The 26,401-nt window shown below is 41.5% G+C and overlaps 1 protein-coding gene across 2 annotated transcripts in view; it reads right to left on the bottom strand.

The window, feature by feature from the left end:
• The window catches only part of LOC139109161 (uncharacterized), a 204,380-nt gene that overhangs the window by 82,327 nt on the left and 95,652 nt on the right, over positions 1 to 26,401 (bottom strand). For both annotated transcript variants that reach the window (XM_070668019.1, XM_070668027.1), the window contains exon 5: positions 13,758 to 13,874. In XM_070668019.1, coding sequence (XP_070524120.1) covers positions 13,758 to 13,874 — 117 coding nt within the window. The remainder of the gene's footprint in view (positions 1 to 13,757; positions 13,875 to 26,401) is intronic.

Genomic DNA, 26,401 nt, shown 5'->3' with positions numbered 1-26,401 from the left:
TAACCCAAATCTCGGAGACGGAAACCCCGCAGACGGAGAACGTATTGAGAACGACAGTTCCCTTTCGGTGATGTTATTCCTCCCCGATAAAGCCAATGTATGTATCTGCCGCGACTTTAAATTATCGTACTACTTCCTGACGCTTTTTCGACAAAGATAGGATCGTTATAAAATTCATATGTATGGTACAAATATCTAATCAAAGTAGTTTATCGTTCCTTAAATTATATCAAACGCGCGTTTAATTAAATTGCGGTGGAAGCGTAGGCGAGTCCGGATTCAAATTGTCAGCGTCAGATATAATATGAATCGATCTTAAGCCATGCGAGACACAAAATCGCGATTGGAATCTAGCGCGACGTGTTTTACGCGACTGAACGGTGGACGACGATGGCACCGATCGCCGGGCAGAAAGGGAACGTGTCCATTTGTCTGCTCCGACGAGTGGTATAACGTGTTTACATTGTTTCCAGTGCGCATAAAGCGCACATCGTTAGTTAACAATGCGGCTGAACAGAGTTGGGAATGGCTTTGACGCCGAGCGGGCGCGAAAAGCCTCGGTTCGTCCAATGGAACTGGCTCTAATGCACGGGTCAGTGCAGAGGACAATAAATCGGTTGCTTTCAAATCGGCGAATCGATGCGTACACTCGTCACCGGGCGCGAACCGACGCTCGGACGTTACGATCGCGATAGTCGCAATAATAAAGCGCGAGTGAAACGCGAGCGATCAAGCCCGCGAGTAAAATGAGTGGCGAGCGAGAAAAACAAGTCGTTATACATATTATCGGAGATAGAACCAAGCGGCGGGCAATAAAGTTTCATTAATGTCTCCCCTTCACGTCAATTATGACAAGCTTTCTGATGCACAATGCGTTTCTTCTATTATCCTTTTTTTTTTTTAAAAAAAAAGACCGTAATTAAATATTATCGCTTATTATTATAAAATGTGTAACTTTGTAACGTCAGACATTTACTTTTTCTATTTAAATTTTATTGGCATACCCTGACATCGCTTCTTTAATTAAAAAATGCATTTTAGCTACAAATTAATTATTATGATGAATAATGTTACGAGACGCTGTGGAAACACGTTTTCTTATTGTACAACAACGCATCCCGCAAGCGTTTCCCGCGGCGCTCACAATGGAACGTCCTCGAAATAATTATGCCATTGTAATTGTACTCTGCCGCACTAAAAAGTAACGAGTGCGCGGTCAAGTTTAGGCTGCTCTCCCTCGAGGGGAATCGCACTTATATAGGAAACGTAAGACGTAGTCATATTTATTCAAGATACAAGTTTGCGGGTGGTGGTTGTAGCGAGAAGCTTAAGTGTTTACAGGGCGCTAGAAACTCGCGTAAAGTCGTAATCACCAGACCGTATCCCGGGTTCACCCGGCGGTGGCGTCTTGGAGAACAGTGCGGTTTCGCTCTGGGACTGAAAACGGATTTCCGGCGGTTGCCGACCGCCTAAGTCCAAGTTACCGAGAGATCCGGCTCGCTTCTTAATGCGACAACGCGACGATGATACCAATTAACCCTTCCGTGGACGCGTCAAACTTTAATTCGTAAGAAGGCGCGCGCGTTCACGTTATTTTTACTTGGAATAATTAAAAAATGTTTTCCATTTTTTTTTTTCTTTCTTTCGTTTAATATTATTGTTGCAAATATCTTAGAATATGTGTATAAATAAATCAGACTTTTAATTTTAACAATTTACAAAAATTCGCGTATATTTTGGATGTTTGTAAAAGGCTTCTCAATGACAAAGAATTATACGTAATTTTTATTAAGATATATTTAAAATAATAGTCAAGAAATAAAATAAAAAATGGAGAGGTTTATTCCGGGCATCATCGAAATCCGCCAAATCCGCAGCGAGATTATCGACCATTCGTTTTTCTCGTATTCGTTTTTCGACCGGAACACATATTGGTCCCGTAGTGTGACCACTTTTGAAAATGTACGAAGCCTCGAGGCTTCGTCAGCGAATACTACCGTTACCAAAAATACCAGGGAGATTACATCCGACCGAGAGAGGCGAAAAATTACAAATTCTACGCGTGTTCGATAGCTTTCTAAAGTCCGCGCGAAGTAGCCGTCGTTAATCACAATCGTTGGGCAGCGCAAATACTGAAAATTTCAATAATTTTGGCTTTTCGATCGCAGTCTCGATATAGGTACGTGACACGCAATCACGTAACGACACGCCGCGAGTCGCGTACACGTAAACGCATACGTTTCGTGGATGAGTGTCGTCATGACGTTATTGGGAAAGACCAAACCGCTCCGGGAAGTTTCGAGAGTTCGCTCATTTGTGCGTAGCAATGCGCGTGCACGTAGGTATGTGCGTACATACCGGGTATCGATGTCACGTTTATTAGTTCGCCATCCATTGCAATTGGAGAGGAAGCGGATCGTGGGCCGTATCGCCGCCGGCGCGACCGGACTCGATCCCGGGCGCGGAGACCAAATATCTGTTGAGCAAACGTGTTGGCCGGAGCTCGTCGTCGCGAGTGACGCTGATGAAGTTTACCGCGAGGCACGTTAATCTGAATCCCGGTGCTGGCGTTGCCTCGAAAGCCGCACGATTAACAAGTACGCTAGGTCGGGCCTTACGGGTCGTTAACATCGACGATAACTCGGCGCAAGACGTGATTATGTGTCAAGCGCGGGAGAAGCCCGTAATATGAGCTTGGCGTGGAAATGCAGCCGATGAAACGCGACCGACAGGCGAACGTCAAATGTCGAAAATCGCTCCCGCGAATCGCAAATCTAATTCGCAGATGCCATTAACGTCGAGTGCGCACGATTGTAAACGCGTTAATTACGGGCTTTACCTTTCGCCCTGTTTTCGGAGACTTGTCCAAGTTTTCGGCGATACACCCCGCGATCCCCGGCCACCCGGTCGTCGTGCGCATTGGGTGCGCACAAAGAGGATTAATTTCAATACAGCATCCGCGTATAATTTCCGATCGTTAGGGATTAACAGTCGCAAAGCCTTTCCTGATGCAATGATACTATTTCGGGATTTTATACGCGCACCGTATATAACGTCCTTCGCATCGTAATGTTACACGACTAATTAAAAAATATCGAAAATTAACGTGATTCATAATTCTTAAGTAGCACGATTGATAGCACGTTGCAGAAATAAATTATATGCGTGCACGCATGTAAAAACGAAACTAATTGAATCGAACCGAATCCTCTTATATTACATATCCTTCGATATTGATGACGATATATATATACTTTCTGCATAAAAGCATATTAGTAAGCAGCTTAAGCTTTGACATAATAACGGGCGGGTTATTAAAGTGTTTTAATTCAATAAACTTGTGCCATGCATTTTTAAATAATTTTCATTACGATATTTTTCATTAATAATTTTTATTAAGACACGTATATCTTAATTAATTTCTTTTCGGGGAGGCAATTTGTTTTATATCGCGTGAAACTACGGCAATAGGTAAAATAAAGTTAGTTTCCGACTGTCGGGACAGTTTTTGCAACGCCACACCGAGGCAGGTGCGGCGAGTCCCCGGTTAAAATGAATAACAAATGGGAACGTTCTACTGCTTAATTCCCGTAAGCTTAATTAAACGGAAGGAGAAAAGAAAAGGCAAAGAAATTCGTCAGAGTGAAATTGGGTCGGTGGTCGAGGGAGAGCAAAAGCGACTAAACGTTTGAAAATGGTAATCGTCTCAGTCTGTGTACGCAGAACTGGAACATCGTGAAAAGGGGTGGCCGAAAGGCGGAAGGTCAAAGGCGAAACGCGTTTAGGCAACGCCGTGTGTCAAAGGGAAAATTAGTTTTCGGATAAAAGCATCAAAAGGGAACGAACTTTGTTGCCGTTAAAGTTAATATCGTCTTGCACTTATTTGTGCGAGTATTAGATCTCGGAAGGTGGGGAGAAACAAAAAACAAAAAAATTAAAAAGAAAACAAGAAAAAACGAGAAAATTGTAGTTGCATCGACGGATAAACAAAATTATATTTCCCACGGACACTTGCGCCGACGCCGTAGTTAACCCGATCGGAGTTTCGGCCAAGTTAATTAGCGCGGGAAAAGTGATGTCTGCGGATTAATATTCGTTGAAATTACAACGCTGCGCCGTGCCGCACCGCGGCATGTCATTTTCGCGACTATTTTTCGCGCTCTGTTTTTAGCCCCGGGTCCGTTCGTTAGTTTAACTGACATTCGCTTTCGGGAAATTCAACTTTCCCGTGGTATCTACGAGGAACGAGGGAACGACGTGGCCCGCGTACCGCGATGCAATTTTCTGCCTTGCGTTCCGCCGCCATCGATTGCCATTGTGCAGCAAACTCGGAGAGCCTAGTTTCGTCAGAAATACAAGCTTTCCGATCGAACATTTTACACCTTCGTCTCGTCGGTCTGCGCTCGGCCGTTATTGCCGGTCGTTATTCCGAGCTTTATCTTGCCTCTAGGTGAAATTTAGTTGATTTGCATTCGCCGGGTGGCAAAGAGCGTTATTCGCCTCTAATTCGCAGGGTTGGAAGATTACACGTGATAAATTCTTTGTTCTCGTAAAAAAAGAAATTTCAATTTTAACGGGAAAAGCCTCGCGTCGTTTCTCGAGGTCTAAACGACTATTTTAACGGTGTAAACGCGATCGAACGGTTCATTCTTGATTAAATTAGCTCGACTAAACTGCGCCGACTAAATTCCGCCGGCGGGTATTTTATCTTAAATTAATCCGGATAAATAACACGTGTGTGCCGATGCATGTAAATGCCGAGAGCAAGCCGCAACGCGTTAACGCGACGATAAAGATCATCGTTTTGTGGAGTAAGCGGCTAGAAAGGGTGATATCGAGCCAAACCACGTGCGAATGAGATATCGCATCGGGAACGGTAAGTCTCGCATTTAACAAACAATTAGCCATTTAGCCGTAATGATCGATAAGCGTAGCGCGACACCGGGGATTCGTTCACGCAGAATTTGACTCTTATCGATGCACCGGCGCACCAGGGCGACCATTTGAGAATGACGTGTATACGAAATTCGATTCTTATCGCTAGAACTAGCTGCACGGTTGACCGACAGGCCCGGCTAATTCGATAATGCCCAATTACGTACGGCGCTACGTCGAGGGGTGACGATCCGCTCGAAAGGGCTGCGCCGCTACCTTCGGAAATATGGTAGCGACGCAATTAATCACTTCCGAAGCGAACCGACTATGTCACTGACGATAATAATATGCATGACGCATTAATTGCTCAACGTTCGGGAAAATAATACGCCATATCGCATTTTACGCCTTGTGCTTCTTCACAAATAACCAATTAGATAACGCGCTGCGCGCGCGTAACGGCACTCCAATTATTCATCAAATTCTGTGCGATTTATTTCACGTGGTTCTATCAAATAGGGAAACAAAAGACGCATCGAAGTATCTTTACATTCTAATTATTTAAAATTTTTTAATGAATCATCGCTTGAGGAAAAAACAAAGGAAGGCGAAAATACTAGAGAAATAATTGCAGTCGGGTAGAACTGAAAAATCGTTTATAATATAACAGCCGCACGCATCAAAAGAAATACATACGTATGTCGTTAGTCTCGACAATTTTTCGTTTCAAATACAATATCATGCAGCTATAGTTGAGGCCGGAAGTAACTGTACTTTTCTCTCGATATATTCGGGCAAATCGGCACTTTGCTTACATCAATCAAACGTTCATAGCGAACCGACGGTATTTTGCGCACGACAGGTTCGACATATAAGCACGCAACAGTTCCGCGCGATTAAGGTCAGTAGATTGTTCTCGGCAAAAGCGAGGGCATTGAGACCGTCCCTGTATCCGTAACAAGACTGCTAATGCGTGTCGTTAACATTAATCGCTTTGGTCCCGTAATTTGCGCACTCTACGCTCGTCTCATCCGCGCATGCAATTCTCTTTCGTCTTCCGTTCTCCTGTCTTGCGTGAGGCCGGAAGAACGGCAACTGTTTCGGTAATAGCACGAGCAATTTTCATAATGAGGTGTTGACTAACAATTCTACCTCCTTAATGCGAACGTTTTATCACGGCACCTTGGAAAAAAAGCTCGCGTTCATACAAAGATTCAGTCTTCTGTTTTATATTTTATTCATTATTAAGATAAGATAAGAGCGCTGTTTTGTTTTGTCCTTTATTTTATTATTTTCTTTTTTTTTACTTAAAACATTGTTTACTTCACGCGAGCGAAGAATTTTACGATAATTTAATTAAACTTTCAAGAAGTAATTTTTTTCTTTAAGAGAATGTTTGCGCCATGCTGATACACGTGTACGTGATAACGCGCGAAATTAAAACATCCGTTGCTAGCTTTAGGTACGAATTTATCAGGTGAGATATTGCCACGGGGTATCTTCTAACGCCTGCTGGCTCGAGAGATCTTTATCAATTTATCAATGAACGATGCCTAAAATATTAGCGAGCTTTCACTGGGTCTCGGCGCGTCCTCTTAAGTTCCTTTTTTTTTTTTTTTTACCGCGCGAGATCCGTTCGACATAAATTGTAGACTTATCCTAATGGGTTAATAAAATATTCATCTTGCGCTGGCAAATAAATCGCGTACGTGTGGATCGCGTGGGATATGCCGGCATCGCGTTGTACTCGGCTGGCGGAAAGTACCCCAGGGTGTTCTCACCCCACAGCCTCGTACGTAGGATTCGAATCCGATATTGCGCGGGCTTATCTTGGCCCCATCCCGTCGGGGTCGATGAGCGCGCGCAGCCATCCCGAGGGAGTTCTGACGGGAAATTATCTCGAAAAATGTATCCCCGGCCTCGCGAGGAAAAGCGAGGCCGACGAGTCCGACTCGGGCAGACAGATTGCCGGAATCAGATTCGAGGGTCTTTCTTTCCGTCTTCCTACACACCGCGAGATATCCGGTGCCCGTGGCACTCGATAAAACTAATCTGCTAATCGATACTCGCCGGGAAAGGATAACGAACGTAATTTTTCTTTGCGATTAAGCCGGATCGGTTACGTCAGTTCGATTCCTCACGCGGTAACTCCCATTCGTCGTAAATAGAATCTTACGTCTTGAGGAACGAGGGGTGATCGTTCGTTTGAGCAAATGAAATGTTATTTTTCTGGGGAGGGAGACACACTTTCGATGCGATATCGGCAAGATACGGCTGAAACATAAAATAAAATGTCGCGCGTTCACGAAATTGAAACCGCTGCGGTTTGCGCAACCGAATGGTTTTTAGTAAACAAGCTTTCAAATAACCGTAATTGATACAAATACCTCTCTTTCTCTTTTTTTTTTCTTTTTATTCGCAACGTCTACGGGGTTATTTTATATCCCTCGACAGATTCAGCAATCCGAAGATGCAGACGTGGCACGGGCCCGCATCCATTCAATCAGGGTTGCAGTCTGACAAGGGTATAAAGAGGAAGAGTGGGTTCGCGCGCGAAATCGAAAGCACAGTTCGTCGATATGGGAGACGTCTCTTTCTTCTAGTCTTTTTTGTTTCACCCGCAGCTAAGACGTGATAGGCTTTCTTTACCGCTAGGGGTTCGACGCACGATCTGTCTTTCATTTCTTAGCTTAGCAAAAAGAATCGTGTTACTTCAATTTCGTGTATTAGCTGTCAAGTAAATAATTTTTTTTTTTTTTTTTTTTGTAACACTCATTTATTCCCTTTGAATATGTTTTATATAATTTAAAAAAGTAATTTAATATTAACTTAATAATATTATTAATTTTTAGCTACTACATTAAATAATAATTAGAATAAACTTGGATTTAGAAATTAATTTATTTTATATATATATTTTATAATGTAAAATATAAATAATAATAATATTGAGTTATAGCATGTGCCTTATCTTCCAAAAGCAGTTATCAATAAATTAATGCATCGTTCAGATTTCCTAAACTCGTAGCTTTTTGCCGAGGTGTCTCTTTCCGTCGTAAATTATAATTCTAATATTGCCCATTCGGAGTACATTACTTTTAATATTTAGTAATAATGGAACATTTTGATAATGAAATTTTGAAACACACGTCTAGAAAGCAAACGAATATATTTTTCACGGGACATCTAATCGTGATTTATCGTTCGAAAGAAATTGGAGATCTCCCGCCGTTTGACATTTTCCTGCTCCATTCGTAGTATCCTAAAAGCAATTGGGTCGATGGTACCTAAAAGAAAAGAGCTTTTCCCGACGAATAAAACTCCAATCTATCGGATATTATTCTTTTCGTGAAAATGATATTTCGATAGGGCCCGTATTGTTCTCCTTCGTGAAGCTGCACACTAAGGGAGCTACTTTGAAATAAACACACGAACTCCATTTCTTTGCCCGCGGACATTTTTCTACGAAGATACCTTTTATACAAAAGAGAGAGAGAGAGAGAGAGAGAGAGAGAGAGAGAGAGAGAGAGAGAGAGAGAGAGAGAGAGAGAGAGAGAGAGAGAGAGAGAGAGAGAGAGAGAGAGAGAGAGAGAGAGAGAGAGAGAGAGAGAGAGAGAGAGAGAGAGAGAGAGAGAGAGAGAGAGAGAGAGAAAACGAAAGAGATCGGCGAAATAATGGCAGACTATAAAAAAATGTGGGTGCAAAGCCTTTCCTGTCTTTTCATTCGCCTAATGGATCGCATAAGGCATGCCGTTGCCAGAGGTCGTTCCCTTTTGTTAAGATATCGATTTTATTGCGACCGGCTAAGTTTCGCGGAAGTTCGAGGCGACTGCCGTGCCGGCGTGAAACGAACCGAAAATTAGGATGGCGGGACTTAAGCTGCCGGAAATGCCGCTCGGAAAAGAGTGGCCGTCCTTTGGTGTTCGACGGCCGTGCTCGAACTAAATTAACTTGCGGCTACGTGATTGAACATCAAATGCGGTTTGACGTGACTGCACGATGTCGCGAACGGCGGCAATCTTGAAACGGATAATGGCGAAAAATTAGAGCTACAAATTTAATAAACTAATTTCGTCGCGAGTAAAGGCGTCCCTCCGTATTACTTCGTCAAAAGTGAATTAATTTCCATATAAATTAGAAGCTGTAAAAGAAAGGATTGGCGCATAAGCGAAGAACATCTAGAACATTTAATTATGCAGATTGTCAGAGTGTGTGGCACGAATAGTTTGCCTGGAACTTTCCTGCGTAGCTCGTAAGGATAAATCGCAAACACTTTTAATTACCGCTTCATATCGCCTTTACCCTTGTCAACACATAGTTCATTTCATTATGAGTTGTACATTAAGTTTCGCCGGGAAGCTTTTCTACATCGTTGAAGCTTTACGACAAGCCGAAATTCGACTAAAGCCAAAACAAATATCTGCTTTAACGATCGTAGAAATAAACTGGAGCACGGCTTTGCAGTTTAACATCTTTGCGGGCGGTGTAAACAGCGATTGTAAACTTTTATCAGGGAGAGAAAAGGCGAATAGAAGGCGGGGGAGGAAGAGAGACAGAGAGAGAGAAAGAGAAACAGAGAAAATTCAAACATGCGTGTACTCTCTAAACATAATACGCCGGGCTTGGTGGTGCAAACTTGCTACGTCACGAAGACAAGAGTTGCACCAAATTTGGTAGGAATCTCGTCGTCGGCTATACTTAATGTACTTGAATCCCTTCGCGACGCGACTGCGCAGCGTCGTTGCTGCCGCGGGGATTGTTTTGCGAAATTGTCATACTCCATGGACGGCGAATTCTACAAATTAATTATTATGGTACGCGCAAATAGAAGATAAATGACCGCCGGGCGAGAGTTTTATTCCACCGGGTTAATTTCCATCTCCTGCATTTTAAAATAATAACCGTGGCTCCGGTAATATAATAGATTCATCGATTCTGCGCGCGCGAACAAAAGTCGCCGAAGTATTATAATTTCATTAAAATAATGCACGAGGAAATTAGCGATATATCAATGTATCGCACTTACATGCAATGTAACATGCAATTATCAATTATTATTAATGTACGGGATGGATACGTTGCCGGTGAAACGTCTACGACACATACATATTCCGACTTCGAAAAAGGAACACTTTTTAGCGAGACATAATAAACAGAATTTTACTAACGTTGTGTATGTTCAACCGCACGCAGTTACTTTATGCAATATTTTTTTTGCACATTTCGCTATTTTTGTTTCATATTCTATTTAAAAAAAAAAAAAGAAAAAAAAATGATACGTACGAATAAATCTCAAATATTGGTGAAAGAAAAAAAATAAGCAAGGCACAAACGCGTATCTCTCGTACTTTCCTCACAAAAGCACTACCGTCGTGCGATAAACCGAGATCGTATATTGACCTTATTACGGTTTATATCCTGCGTGGACAATGGCCGTACTTTAAAGTGCATTATGCAATATGTTGAAACATAACAGACAAAGTTTCCGTCCGTATTCCACGTATGAGCCGCGTATTATCGGTTGAATAATTCAGTCCATTTCAATGTTTCACGGTGACATAAAAGGACATAGTTATGGAAATGAGCGCGTTGAAATTTCATGGGAATCCGATTATTGCCTCGAATTCGGCTGGATACGTGTCGTTACTTTACAGGCGGCGCTGAAAAATATTATGCGACGTTTTGCGTGCATTGTGTACTTTCGAGATTTCGTCCGACGAAATTTTTGTCGCCGCTCGTTAATTAAACCAATTAAGCGGCACTAGGAAATTTTCAGCCAGGAATTCATGAAAAAAAAATTTACCGCGCCATTTTATATCACCGCACACGCGCTTTGCCCGTCCGTTAATTTCATTTCTTCTCATTTCCCCGTTCATTCTGATTCGTTTGCGAAATAATTTTCGGGCATTATAATTATTTCATGCCGGCTTCAAAAATCTGCAACAACGAAGCAGTTGCGCGACAATGTGTATTTCTGATTTTCCTCCTCTCGCGAACGTGGACGTGTCCGACTCGATTTCTTATTGTGTAATATATATTTTAAAATAAATATTCACGCGAAGCACAGTTCATAGATTGTCATTTGCCGCTAAGTTTCCCAGATATTTTCATACAAGAACTTGCCGCGGACGAGAGTGGAAGTTAAACGCCATAAATCATTTCCTGACACATTTATGCCAGTCGCGTGCGACGGGTTTGCCACATTACACTCAACTTCCCAACTTATATAAATTTCATACCGACCAAGCCGCGTTTCGGAGTCTTCGCTGAGAAAGTGCCGAGTAATAACACGGGAGACATTTCCGGGTCAGAAGTACTCTCGATAGCGACTATACCTTCGAATTTTCTTATTCTTAAATTCTGCTGCTATGTAGCAAATACCACACAGCTATTCACATTTTTTACGCGATGCTCAACAATTTTATCATGCGTATAATTTAAAATATTATTACTAATTAAATTTAAAATGATTGTAAATTAATGGGGCGAATTAATATATGCGCAAAAAAAAAAAAAAATTAAAAAATAATAAATAAAATACATTGCTATAATTTTTGCTGGCTGAAAAGGAATTGATTCTCTTTGCAAATGACGTTTTACTACGTTTTATTACGTTAGCATGTACGTTTTATCAATTTTACGCTCATCGAGTTTTATTTTAATGCTAGTTGATACAATTATTATCTACTATGTACGTTACTGTATTTACATGCAATTTGTGGAAACAATTTGCGATAGAAATCAAGTGTGATTTCTCCATAAATTTATTGAACATCATATTGGACGATGAAATTACTTTCAGAAACGACTGGCGGGATTAAATTTTATGCCGCGTTAACTTTTACGAGTCTCGCGATTTTCAAACGTGCGCGTGACAGACAACAAAAATAAAAAAATTAACCGCGGCTTTTCACGGAGGCGTAAGCGTGTTTGTCAAATGTCGTCGTGTTCGTCTTTTCCAAGTGGATCGTCGAAACCGTCTTCGGCAAATCTTGCGGCGCTCTGAAAAAAATGAGTTGTGTGGCAAACTGCTGATATTTTATGTATACGTAGACTTCAGTTGACGACGCGGAGACGCTGATTTCGCCATAAATATTTAATGAGCGGCTCGTAACGAAGCTTCTCGTTGTCCGAAGAAATTCACTTTTTTTTTTTTTTTTCTGGACGCGCCAATTAAGAAACATAAATAATGGAAGCGCTGCGTGGCGCGCCGCGCGGGAATTTACCTACGGACGAATTTGCAACTTTTCTACCATTTACCGACTCCCGTGAGGCCCAACAATATGTACCAATCAATTATTCAGATTTTTCAATGCTCTCAGACGGCCGTCATAATAATTCACCTCGAACTGCGGGGCGAATAAAAATTTTACGGATCGCGCGCATTAATTGCCCGACGCTATGATTTCAATCAGATTAAATTTGATTATCCAACGCGATATGTACGAGAAAAACATAATTGGTTTAAACATTAATTTTAAATTATGATGCTACAAACTGGCGGTATAAAGTCACAAAATATGTTGACGTCCTTCCCGAGATTATATCCATTAAACAGTTAAATAAATAAATAAATTAATAAATAAATAAATAAATAAATCGGTGTAACGCATTCCATCAAACGTAATAATTAATTTACATTCCACTTTTATTGATGCTTGTATCGCTTCGAAGCGCATCGGTCATAAATAGCTATTAATTTCGCGTACTTTTCTACGGTAATTTTAGCGTAATTAAATACGGTTACGTGGCGAGGGCGCCGTCAAGAAAGTTAATTTAAAAAATAATTCTCGCCCTCGCAGTAAACAGAGGAAACCCCATTTCACTTTATCAAAGGTAAATCAATTTGCATTTAAATTAAACTCTTCTCAGAAGCTGATGTTCAAGTACAAACGGCGGATAAAGCGAGAGAGAGAGATAGAGAGAGAGAAAGATAGAGAGAGAGAGAGAGAGAGAGAGAGAGAAATAGAGAGAGCTACTTGATAATGGAAATCGCTTCTTATAAGGTGCGAATCGTGTAAATACTCAGCGCCACGTCGCTCTTGAGCTCTTTGCTCCTTCGCCAAGTTATCGAAATCAGTCGGATTTATTAGGATACCCGCGAGAAACTTCTGCAAGGATACCGAGGATCCGAGAGTGCAAATTCAATCTCTCGGATATCAGTGCCTAATGGTATTTAAGAGTAAAATTCGATGTACGAGCGTTACTAGTGCACGTTCGGGTAACTCGAATGGCAACGGCTTGGGGTAGTAAGAAGCACTTAGCTCAGGACGTGTTCCTATTTCGTAATGCTGTTGGAATTCTACCTATCCTTCTGCCGTCCGTCCTCGTCCTTCGTCCTCAATAGTACGTACCACGCTGACGGTAACTCGCACAGTAACGTTAAATCGACTTTACGCACTCGCTATTCATTTCGAACACAATTGTTCTGTACAAAGCGCGTAAAAAGAAAGAGTCAGCGAAACCTTTGTGCAACGATACAGACACACGTACGCGTATACCGGTTCAATCGCCCTTGCTAAAATCTTACATTTTTCAAAACTCTTAAGGGAAAAATGTTGCCTTATGTTAAAAAAGTATTTATACGCAGCAGATGGAACGAGAAACGAAAATAATTTCTAAGGAACTTCCCGGCGAAATTAGACAGGTCGTTTAAAATCGCTTTTATTTGCGATGTTATTTCAAACATTAGTGTCATTATAAATGCTTTAAATGCTCCGAATTTTATGCAGCGCCAAGTAGAACATTCTTCCGTAGGATATTTTGTAACTCGGAGTAATTAATGCTGATTGCGCGGTTTGGTCGAGTTTGCCCGAGAAGAACTTATTGCTTTTAACTTAATGGTTGTTCGCTGACTGAAATTAAGCTATGAAGGTACTTACTGCATGTGCAGAACCGCGATCGGCTTGTCCGAGAAGAGAACGACTGGTCGGTCGAAGCGCTGGTTCCGACCGCAAACGCGAGCACTGCCCTCGAGTTGAAGCCAGCCGCCTTCGCACCTGTAACAAAAAAGACGAGATCTCTTAATAGCTGTCCCGTCCGTTAATTGTTAACACGCAAACTCACGCTTTCTTTCCCGCGGCAATTAATTAATTTTCCATAGCTTCGATTTTCGATCCCCGTACAACTGTTAACCCGTTCGCGATGGTCGTTAAATTTCCTCCGCGCGAAATATTGCGGCGAGCTAAATTTTATGTTACGAGGTTTTAGAAAAAACGTATATTTTACTGCGAAGTCGAGTTTTCTCACTGTTTTCCCCGAAACTAAATTATTCAAATTACCTTCGAGGGGATCGCCTTCATCGAGATGAAAGCTTTTTTTTTTTTTTCTTTTCCTCACATATTCATAGTGGGTTTTCTTGGCGCTTAATACAATTGCACATTAAAATTTTGTTGATCGTGGAAGACCGCGAAGTTTCTTCATCTCTTACAACAGAAAAGGGAAAGTCTTTCATTTTGAGATCGTTTACTTTACAAAGTGGTATCTATGCTCAACTTCGGTATACGTGCTTTGAATTTGATTTTATTCTTCATGATGTTAAGACCTGTTCTTGCTATTCCAGATTGAATTTGGTAGGAATCGTATTTTGAATCCAATATGTGCGAAGTTTAATGTTAACTAAGTTTCGCCACGTACAGTACGAGTTTCGCTTTGCTTAAATTAGATTGTGTAAAGTAAAATTGAATTTAGGTTCCGTCCGAGGAAAATGTCGGTAGTAATTTTAACAGGGAGCTCAATATGAGAAAAGATAGAGCCGGGAAAAGAAAAGCATGAAGGCCATTCACGAGAGTACGCTCGCGCAAAACTGACTGGATTGTTCTTAATATCACGCCTCTAAATTAAGTAATATTTTCAGCGAAGATAAATTAACAAAACATCACTTGCAAGTCTAATATATCTCTTTTAAGCGTCGCTTTAAAATAATATAATTTTTACATAAATTTCTGCTAAATACATACAAAAGTATATACTTTTTCCACCTCAATTATATTCAATTCGCTGGCAAAGTTGTTGCGTGAATTACATCTGAAATACGCTGTTAATTGTCTTTATCAAGAATAGGGCGCTTCCGATAATAACATTTCGCGAGGTAGATCCGCGACCCTATACGACCGGGGAAAAACGATTGCCGACGAGGGTCGCGCTGAAATTACTTCTTCGATTACGAACGACTTCAAAGGATTCGTTTTCCCGAGGCGTCGTCGACTAGGATTCTCGGGGTAGGGACGAAATGAGAGAACCCATAAGGGGTGGGTGAGCAGGACGGAATCAGGCGGTTACGCAACGAGTAATACGCAACGAGGGAATCGTGCTGATTCAATCAGGGCTTGCCGTCTCGCCTCACCTTCGTAAGAGGGAAAATGCGATGTATTACGCTCGGTTAATTATCGTCTATCGAGATTTCAGAGAACTTTGTAATATCGAAAGTCTTTTTATAAAAAAAAAGCCAAGACTCCCTGCGGTAATGTGTTTAATGTTAATAGGATTATCGCAATGCTATATAGTAATAAATTATCAGTAGAAAATAACAAAAAAAAAATAAAATAAAATTGTTTTTATTTTTAAATACGTACAAATAATTAAGAGACAGTGGCGAGTTGGCGTTACATAATTTGCTGATGTCGCTCAAAGGATTCAAAGGGTAGAATATATAATTAAGAATTTAATTAATTATCCCCCAGGTACTATTATACGAAAATCTAGCCGTAAAGAATTGCGGTTTATGTCAATAATGCATTTTATTGATTAATACGACTTGCGATGCCGAGACAATCGGTCAATGCGGTTTCGATTCCGTATTACAGTTTGACAGGATTGATAGATACCCATATTGGATACTCGAAGCGGTCTTGCTTAACATCAATAACATTAATTAACATATCAACGAGACAATCGCGGAGACGTGTATTCTGTGTAGTAATACCTTCGGTCTCCTAGGGACCAGGTCCTTTATCTCTGTATTGGCTCATTCATATCTTGATACAATTGGCGCAACGTGTGGGTGCTCGCGTGCCATTGTTGCGTGAAGAGACGGATGTGTGCTACCGTAGTTCACCATTGTGTCGAGCGTAGCTTATGAATTAATTGCTCACGGGCTTCGACGGCTCGTGGATCCGATCGTCGCGCGGATTCTCTTCGATCTCTATTGGTGCCTGAGAGGACATATATCTCCTCGTAATCCGGGCGGATCTAACTTTTGATCCCAGTTACGATGCCGCCGATAACGTTCCGCGGAGAATACCAACTTGGCTACTAGCAGCATTATCTTTTATGAAGAACAACGCCTTTCAAATAAAGAACTTTCAAGCAGACGATTTTGAAGATAAAATATAACTCAGTCGTGCATTATTCCGCTTATTTTTAAAACACTCTAAAATATATATAATGCATAATTCTTATTAAAAGTAAAAAATTTCAAGATAATATATTTACTTAAATTAATAAAAAGAAAAAAAAAAAAAAAAAAGAATTTCTCTCGGAGTATGTCTGCTCGAAGGTAAAGTTGGAAAGACGTCTAGGCACGTATTAATATTTAAAAAAATAAGAGAGAAGAGGCGGATAAGCCGATAAGTAGTGCAGAGAGCCGCGGAGAGAACAATGAAAAGCGCGACTGACTAGTAGCAGGGTAGTATCAACAAGATGTTATAAATAATTGATGCTCCACGTGGCTTGAGAAGATGAACTCGTTACTTTCGGTCTGCTTTTTTTACGGCTCCGGGAAGAACGATATTCATCTTTGATGCGGCTTACGCGAGTGTGCTTTAACTTTTTTTTCTACACCCGGTCAAAACTTGAAATCGCACGAGAGACACATGTCCGTTATGCGATTCGATAAAAAGCTCGCTCTCTCACTCATTAAACATGTAACATTGAGAGGCAGACGTCCGGCAAGTATATTGTTAGAAGATAAAGGATATCAGAGATCGCAATAGCCGCGAAAGGCGTAAAGTGGAACGGGAAGCGACAGAGAAGACCAAAGGAGCGGAGAATATCTGACGAATAGCGGTATTGTCAATTATGCGATGCAAATAAGCGAACGTCACGCCGCATCAGCAATCCAGCGGGGAGTTTGCGGCTCTTACATTCAAATCCGCAGCTGTTGTCTTTATTATTTGAAACGTACAATGCTTCGCCGGTATTGTACGAGTAAGCCGTTTTGGTATTATAAAAAGACTTGAAAAAGAAATAAACATGATTGCTTATAGCGACTACCTCTCCACTGCTGTTGGAATTCTCAATGATCCGGCCTCGATTCTGCGGACGCAGCGAATATTTATAATTCGTTAAAGAATCGTCTACTTTATTTAATTCAAATTAAAAAGAAAAAAGAAAAGAAACTGAAAAGCGCATTTATTTTATTTTAGAAATAATGCGTGGCAGGCTCGCACTTTTTACTAATATTTAAAGAGGATAGACAACGAGAAGGAATCTTTGTAGGACGGTGAGGGATAAAGAGAGAAACGGGAGAGACGTACGTCGCGGTGATTTCATTGTGCCGTTAATGGCGCGATATAAATAATTGGAATGTCAGATTGCGTAAGAATAAAGACGGAAGTCGACGCGCTCTTCGAGTTATTCGGTAAAGACCAGTCACCCTATCCCGTCGACTCGCGATCCCGGCATTTTACGTTTCACCGACTGCATTTGGCATCTCGTGTCCGGCCGTGAAAAGCATGAGCCGGCTCTTCGCGCTCTTTCTTTTCGCCCCACGTTGGTCGGACGCCGCGGCGAGAGGAAGAGCAAGAAGGAAGTCCGCCGAGAAATCCGACGGACGATTCGCAGGAAATTGGATGCTTTTATTTCGCGCGATTTTCTCTCATGCAGCGAAGCAACTCTCCCCCGTTCTCTCTCTTTTTTTCTTTTTTTTTTTCTTCCCCTTCTCGTTCAATTCGTTCATCTCTCCCTTCGTACGACGAACTGAGCCCGTGACCGAAAGGTCGCTACGATTTCTCGATAGCTAGAATCCGACTGATCTGCTCTGCTCTCTCGGTTAGTCAATTGACTGCCGCTGTTCTACGGTATGTAAAAAAAATCTGGACTTTTTTTCGCGTTTGAAACAATACTTCTTTCTCTCTTTCTTTCTAAAAATAAAATAATAAAAATCTTTACATGCAATCGCCAGAACTAGCCCTTTGCTAAGCAAAAGTAATTTAATACCTTTTACAATTTAATTTAGAAGCTTTTTAAAAATTAATCTAGAAGAAACGACAAGTAAAAGGTAGATAACTTGATAATCAAGTAATTAGCTCTTTTTGCCGTGTGATCTTCTTCGGTTCGTTATAACCTTACGTTCTTTTCGCGGTAGTCAGGCGATGATAGCATCGCAAGTTTTATCGCGTGCACGGCTCCTTCAAAGTATATCGCGAGCACGAGAACACGCGATACGAAAATTCGTTGCCCCCGTCTTTCTTCTCTTTAATAAGAATTATCTTACGTATACGTATACATGGAAGTGGTGTCTCGTCGGGTTACATGAGAACGGCGAGATTTCTCTCGGAGCGCGTCGGGTTTTGTAGAGTACATCTGGAGGGAATATCGTCACTACGTCGGGAGGAGTTACGAAACACTCGAGTGCAATTTAGGACGGCCCTGTCTTCTCGAGTCCCTTATAATCGCGCCGGCTCACCGGGGTATAAAACGGAAACTCGTGGACCGTGCTTCTTGGCAGTATAATGCGAAACAGACAGACCCCGCGTCGCGCGGAAACTTCGAAGTCAATTGCAACTGCAGCGGCGACTCACAGAAGCTCGAAACTCTAATAAACGTCCTCGATACTGTACACGCGTATATGATTCCGGGAGAGTTTCGCTTGACCAGAAATTAACATTGACGCACTCGTTGTAAATAATCAAGCAGTTAATTAGCATTCTCAATGGCTTTTGATCTTTTCTTTTACGCGTAATGAAAATCAAACAGACCGTCAAATATTTATTAGGTACGAATAATATATAAAACGTTAAAAAGTAAAAAAAAAAAAAAAAGAAAAAAGATTTTGTAATTGTTTAAATACGATAAATTTGACGTTGTGACTGTAACGATGGAAATTTTGTTGTGCCCGATAAAACGCGATAAAATCGTCGGAACATCGATTGCGTCATTGGCTCAGACTGGCGTTGACGGTGATGTGCAAAAAATGTCGGCAAGCGGTGCGGCCACTTCGTCGGAAAAGCGGGTTCTTGTCGAAATCGCTGCCAGGCAATGTGGATGGGTACCCGCCTCTTCGAAATACCATGCAATTTGGCGCGTCTTGTCGCGGAGTACCTTAATCGCGGTCGAGCCTCCGAGTGGAAAACGGAGTAGCGAGAATCCCGGCCCTCGTGCACGTTTATACAGGACGTTGTCTGCGCATAACAAATACGCGCGCGCCCTTGTACGTATGTGCGCGAACGTCCGCATGCGAATAGCTCGGGAGAGCGCGAAGGAAAACCGACTAGACGGTGAGAGGGTTGCCCGGAGGCAGCGGCAAGCTTACCGATGTCAGTCAGTCAACCGGAAATCGCTTACCGCGCCCAGACCATCTCGTATTTTACATTTCCTCCCTCCTCAAACCCGTCATGCGCCGCCGGCTTCCTTCATCCACCCCCTCGAGCGTTTCGCCATTCTGCTTGCACAGCTTTCCATGTCTTTTTCACGCCGCACCCTCCTATCGCCGGGACGAGATGCGAAGCCCTCTAACGCCGGTGAGGGAACGGAGTTATACTGCAAATCAATTTACTACAAGCATTCGGACGGAGAAGACCTCCTCGTTCCGAGCGGAGCAGATTATAAATTTAAATGTGAACCGACGCGAGCTCCTGGAGAGCAAAAGTGAGGAACGCACCCTCGCAGGTACGACCGGGTACCACCGTCACGGCGCAAACCGGCGCGCGGCCCGTCCATCGCATTAGCAAACACCCTAATATCTCGAACAATATAGCGATCGAAATTTCATTATCGTGTGCAAGAACCGCACATCGTCATCACGCGCGAAATACTGGAGAAAGACGTCGATTTAGAATGTATTAAATTCAAATAAATTACGATTACTAAATTAAAAGATTAGATTGGACTTCAATTGGTTATCGGATTAACTCGTTGGAAAATTTGTTAAAAAAAAAAAAAAAGAAAAGAACAAATAAAAAGGCAGCGTTGGCGGAATAATAACATATAAATCGGAAAATTCAATTATCTTTCTAATTTGGATAGAAGGTGGCCCGCCCGTTTTACGGGTTTAAGTAAAACAAATCGGCTTAACCCGGAATAATGTTCGCTGACGACGCGTCAATAGCAAAGCTAACTGAGAGATAAATCCATTTACTGCAATACGCGCAGGCGTGCTGTAATTCGTTTTCGAACGGCTGAGTTCGTACGACAGGGAACACTTTAATCTCACCTCTCCAAGCGGGGCATTCAAAAATGTCAATTGATTTCTGACTGCGTGGATTGCGTTTCAGTTGATTTCGCTATTAGATTGTGCTTGTACTGCCGTCATCCAAAACAAATTAGACTTATCTGTCTTACAGTAAAAACAGACCAAAAGAATTTTCCTTTCACAAGATCTTAGATTAGACACGACGGCGCAGTTTATTCTACAAAGTGGCAATTATCGAAACGTCTATTTTCAATTTTATTAAAATTCAGGACAATCTATTATTAATTAATACAATTATACATGCATGTAACGTGTGCACGTGCGATTGCGGGAGGGACATTTTATTTTATACATTGCAGCTTTATATTATAATCTATATAACATTTTTAATAAAATTTACGTTAACGAAAATATTTACCGAGATACGTTTTTTGAGATTTTTTTTATATTTTATTTTGCACGTGCTCTGCCTCGAAAATATTAAAAAATATACTAGATATTACAGAGCGCGTTCTTCGCATGCGTTATTCACTCTTGTTTCTTTTATGTAAAAGAAAATGGTTTAACATATTGTAACATTTAATAATTTTCAATAATGAATTACGGCCGCGAAATTTCCGGATATCAAGCCGGTGTGCATTTGTCTATCGCGGTATCGCTGCGAGAGAGCGACAGCAGAAATCAAAGGCGCGCGCGCGAGCGGCGTTTACATCGTCCCTTACGGGCATGATGCCCGGCTGCCCACAGATAGCCCCAGCCGCGCAGTAGCCGTGTCTCGCGCGTACGCGCGTACGCGAGGGCATTGACCGGCACAGCCGGTCGACCACGATGCGACCTACGACAATCGCGGGACTCACGGCGATCTCGGCGGTGCGGTGTACGTGGCTCGCGCGCGCGGTCCTCAGTCATCGCCTCGCGCAAGATTATCGCGCGTAGCGATTCTAATGTAATTTAAATGTGATGTTCAGATATCAGTTATATTTATTTCTGTAGATTATTTATGTAAAGTAAAAATAAGTAATCTGATTGGCAAATATTGCAACGTATCATCAATTAAAAATTCAAGACGTATTCGAATTTATATTTGATATAAATTCCTTCTTTACAATGCGTTAAGCTGCAAAGCATGAAGACGAGAAGACAGAGACTTAGGGTGAGGGGCGTTGAGGAGAGAAGTGCGAGCTACGTTATTCTCATTTCCCTTTTTTTCGCTTGCGGTCGAGCACGCGGTATGTTTACACGTGATTCCCGTGGAATCTCAGAGTCGCCGGTCAAGCGCGTTGGTAACGCGACTCATTTCGCAGTAACACAAACATTTGAATAATAATCGTAAGACATTTGTCATTATAAATATAACATTTGCGATCGATACTTTATACACGTACATTTTATGAACTTGATTTTTATTTCTTTTTTTAAATATTTTTAAAGAATCAATTACATACGCGTAATTTTTTTTGTTCAAACATTAATTACTTATTCTCAGCATCTCTACATTAATATTTTTTTATTTTATGTTACAGTTATCAGCCGTATCTTCAACTCCGCTGACACTCACGCAGACCGGTAAGTTGCATATTTTTTTTATTTTTTACAGTACGTTTTGAGAAAAAATGCATTACGTGCGTAAAAATATTTATTAAAATATATAAAATAATGAAAACAATCAAAATTAACGGAATAATAAAAATTTTATTAACATTTAAAACATTTTTTTTACTCTCGCGGCACAAAATGAGTCAAGCGAGAAAATAAATTAGCATCGCGGAGACGCGGTTACAATAAATTCGATTCGATCTAACGTGGCGTTTTTGAGGTAGGAGAAGAAGATTCTACATTTTGCGGAATCGCCGTTAGAATAAAAATGTTAGTCTCGCTGAAAGTGGAATAGATTACTAGGTAACTCTATCCTCGACCAAGAACTATGCTCGCAATCACTGTGCTTTGCACTGTCTTAGGCGCGCGTTGAGGATATGTCGGTATGGTTTATTCTATGTTGAATGATTTTCTTGAGAAAACGATAAAACGACGGTATAAGTGGCCGATAACGTTTTAAAGGTACACTGACCTCTCCCTGTAGGATGGAAAATCAATAAAGAGCACAAGTCCGTACTTTTGCAACTGCCGTAGCGGAAATGTAATAAAGTCGTGTTAATTTTTTTCACTTCGTTAATCTTACGCTTAACCGTCTCCAATAACTAATGTCGTCATCCGATATAGGAATTAAGACTTATTAATAAAAGGAAACAATACACAATAATTAAACGATTATATATATTATTATACTATATATATATATATAAAATAATTTGCGGCAAAAAATTTTTTTTTTTTACGTATTACATAAAATTATTATTTAAAAAGTTGATACTTCAACATTTATTTTGACATAAGCGCGTTTTAAGTAATATCTCGAGTAGTCTCGACGTGCGATTAAACGGCGAGCTCTCAGAATTGAAACGGTAACGAGATATTAACCATTCGGCGAAGGGTCGTCCGGTGTTTAAATGGCAGCAAAACAGACATTGCAATAATTGTATTGAAATTGTGAAGTCACGAGAGAATGTTCATCGACGCGTCGTTAAGTTGTGATCACTTCGGCTTTTAAATCGCAAGGTTCGATTCACTGAGCCGTGATAATTGGCTAGTCGACATTCTTATTTACTTCAAGTCCAATTACATTTACGCAATAGACTTTAACGAGTACTCTCTCTCTCTCTCTTCTCTCTCTCTCTTTTTCTCCGCTCTTAGAATGTAAATTACGCAAATACATATCTGGTAATTAGCTCTCGTTAAGAAATAAGTATTTCACGGTACTCTTTTTTCCTCCGATAATCAAGAACTGCTCAATCCCTTCGCTTGTCTCCCGCGAAGCTCCGGTGTCTCAACAATTTCGAAACGCTTGAAAAAATACGACCGATAAAAATGCGTCCTTCGAACGAGAGAATACTCCATCGGTGATTTGACTTTAAACAAACTGCGAGGAGGGAAAAAAAGTGCAATCTATGGGATTGCATTAAGATCGACATAATTTTCTCGCAACTCTCGCGTCGAATAAGTCAACAAGGTAGATCTCTCTTTCTTTCCTTCGAAAACGATTCCGCTGTACGCGAGTCTTAAAAGAATAAAGAGCTCGGGCTAGCGAGAAGAGCAATAAGAACCGAGATGAGAGTAGTGAAAACTTTTTTTTACTTTGTCCCGCGCGCCTCGGCGGCGACTTTAGCTTCTGCCCCGTTCGTTCATAACGATGGGGGCGTACACCGCGTGCATTTCAGATCCGCGGAATCCTGAATCTCCTGACCGGAAGCTGTCGGCTGGGTTGTATCAAAGTTTCACGTGTGTTTTTGACATCCGTCTCGCGCCGGGATGTAGCGCTCGAAAATGGTACGCGCGACGTTTGTCAACGTCGAGTCGCTGTTCTCGAAACCGTTTCTCCGTCTTTTCCGGCCGACGGTCCGCGTGGCGTTTGCGTGATTTCGGATTATCGCGGAGATAACGAGATTCGGGGCGAGGTGGAAAAGCGAAAAGGTCGGGCGGGAGAACTTCGGAAGCACGTGCTATTTTTAACGGCTAACGGCTGTCCAAACAGCCGTAACGTGATCCGCGGCTTCGGCGTCGACTGCGAGAAGGAATGACGGCTATTTGTCACGATGCTTGCCAATCGTTTTTATCGAAAATGCCAAAATGCCCCGGCAAACTTACACGCGCGGCGGAAATAAAAGTGACAAATGGCCGACCGTCCCTCCCTTTTTGAATAAAATAACAAAATGGCCGGGGTGACTATTTGGTTAAAGGTAAAGGATTTCAGTATGTGTACACGGGTCATTTGAGGACGCGAGCTGAGGTCGTCGAGTTGAATAATTGGGCCCGGGGTTTTATTAAAACATTGCCGCCGGTGGGATCGCACGAAATGTATCTACGTAACCATCGTGATTTATGCGAGTTATTTCGCGTTGGGACTACGCCCGTTACATCAGGTAGACGAGAGGGTAACGGGAAATGAGAGCACGAGAGAACGGTACATGCACATGCGCATGCATATACGCACATACTAGGTGTTACGTAAAAAAGAACCTATCGTCCTTTTTACGTGCGTATAAACTATTTACCTGTTTTTCATATTTCTTTACGACGTCGAAGTTTAAGATACGAAAGAGATGATAAAGAATCGCGTTTCGCGCATCAATTTCAGCCGATAGTTGGCATTATTCCTTATATCGCGACATTATAATGTAAATTAATTTTCTCGAAGAAAACAATTTATACGCGCGTAAAAAATTTATTCGCTTACCATTTTTACTTATCAAAGCTTGAATTAACGTAATTAAATTTTTGTTTTTTAAGTTTTTTTTTTTTTTATATTAGAATTATATGCGTCAATAATTTCAATCAAATCTCGCGTTCCATCCGTTTTAATACGCACAGTAGGAAAACCCTATTTTCCATGTACCATTACTAGAGCTGGCGTTGTTCGCGTTCGTGCACGGAGGATGTTATGGATGCGGCGAGCGTGAAATCAAATTTCTAACGATCAGAACGATTCGGGAGGGGTGGTGGGGTAAAGTGCGATATATCAGAGGGATGGAATACGCAGATCGAGGCCCGTTGAGCCCTCGAAAATCGATAGCCAAGCCGACGAACGCGAATGTGTCCTATCGATCGGTGGTCCGTTAATCCATCGGCGATCTACGAGGCACGAATCGCGCTAGTGGCGCAAACGAGTACGGATAAGCGAGAAGTTTACCATTTCTGGCTTCCGATGTGACCCGATATGACCCGCGGGTGTGTATTTTTGCGCGATCGCGCGTGAAACTTGGGCAACGCGCCAGATTCAATGGCAGCGATTTCACTTTTCGTTAATGAGACACAAATTCGGCGCGTAATTGTTAATCGCCGAGTTCCAACGCGCTCCCCGGCGCAAACTTTAAGCGTTTTAAAAGGATTGTGTGCATTCAATTTACGCAAATACCGGATTAACCTTTTAAACACTATAACGAGTGCATATAAGCATTCAGCAAGAAAATTTCCCACGAATGCATATACGGGGTGTTCCAAACAACTCAAATTCCGGTTACACAGCATCACTAGATTCTATAATAAAGAAAATTCAATAGTTATTTTTCCGTAATGCAGGCGAATATGAACAGCAACATGAAATTGTCTCGTAGAATCAATTAAGAAAATCAAATTTCTTCTCTCGTTCGGTAAATAAAGTAATCAACTTAATGGAAGATCAATTTTAATTTCTTTTGCTTTTTCGACGTCCGCAAAAAAAAAAAAAAAAAAACTATCGCGCAACTGGCGCGGTTCACCAGAGAACCCATTAATTAATTTTGGAGTGAGACGAATTCTGCTCAGTAGCGGAACATGTAATCAATGATGAAGTTGAGGGGAGAAGATGATTCGCGCTCCCTTTTCTGTTCGGAGAGGAACGTCTCGCTGGTCGCTGCTTCCCTCTGCGGCAGTTTCATTTACTCTCGAACGGGTGAAAGACTACTCCACGCGTCCTCGAACTCGAACGGCATTGTCGTAATGTGGAAAGTTGGTGAATTGGATCTGAAGTTTTCTGAAAACAAGACCATTCCCTCCCCATTTCCCTCCACCGTTCTTCCGCACGGAAAGACAGATGAAGGAACGAACGCGGCAAAGCTGGGCGGGCCGGTCGGTTCGAAACAAGGAAAGAAACAATGATGTGGTCGGAGGCTATTCGAGCTTCGTTAATTGTCGCGATGTTTCATTAAATTGCCATCGGAAGCACGAATGTCGCTATTTAACGGTCCTTAGTGAATTTCAATAATTCGATACTTTTTCGAATGTACAAATTATTAAGTTTGAAAGCGCTAAATGTTCTTTAAACGTATTTAATGCGCCGGAAAAATCGGGTGTTGGCTTATGTAAATTTCTTGAACGGATGGGAAGAAAGCTGGGAAAAAGCCAGACGTGTTAAGCGACGTTTCGTGATCTTACTACGGAATAAGAATTATACGATTCTTTTCGTGCTCCCTGCAGATATTACCGGTAGACGTCGTTGCGAAAACATTTATCGCCACTATAAAACCGTGCAGACGTTATGCAAATTCATATTTTATTTTTTAATATTTCTCGACAATTCTTTCATCTTGTCGGCTTTTAACGGTAACGTTTCCGAATAAAAAAAAAAAAAAAAAAAAAAAG

Source organism: Cardiocondyla obscurior, linkage group LG02 (genome assembly GCF_019399895.1).
Source record: "Cardiocondyla obscurior isolate alpha-2009 linkage group LG02, Cobs3.1, whole genome shotgun sequence".
Classification (NCBI taxonomy): domain Eukaryota; kingdom Metazoa; phylum Arthropoda; class Insecta; order Hymenoptera; family Formicidae; genus Cardiocondyla; species Cardiocondyla obscurior.
Note: the sequence above shows the minus strand (reverse complement) of the source record. Positions and strands in the feature narration are given on the sequence as shown.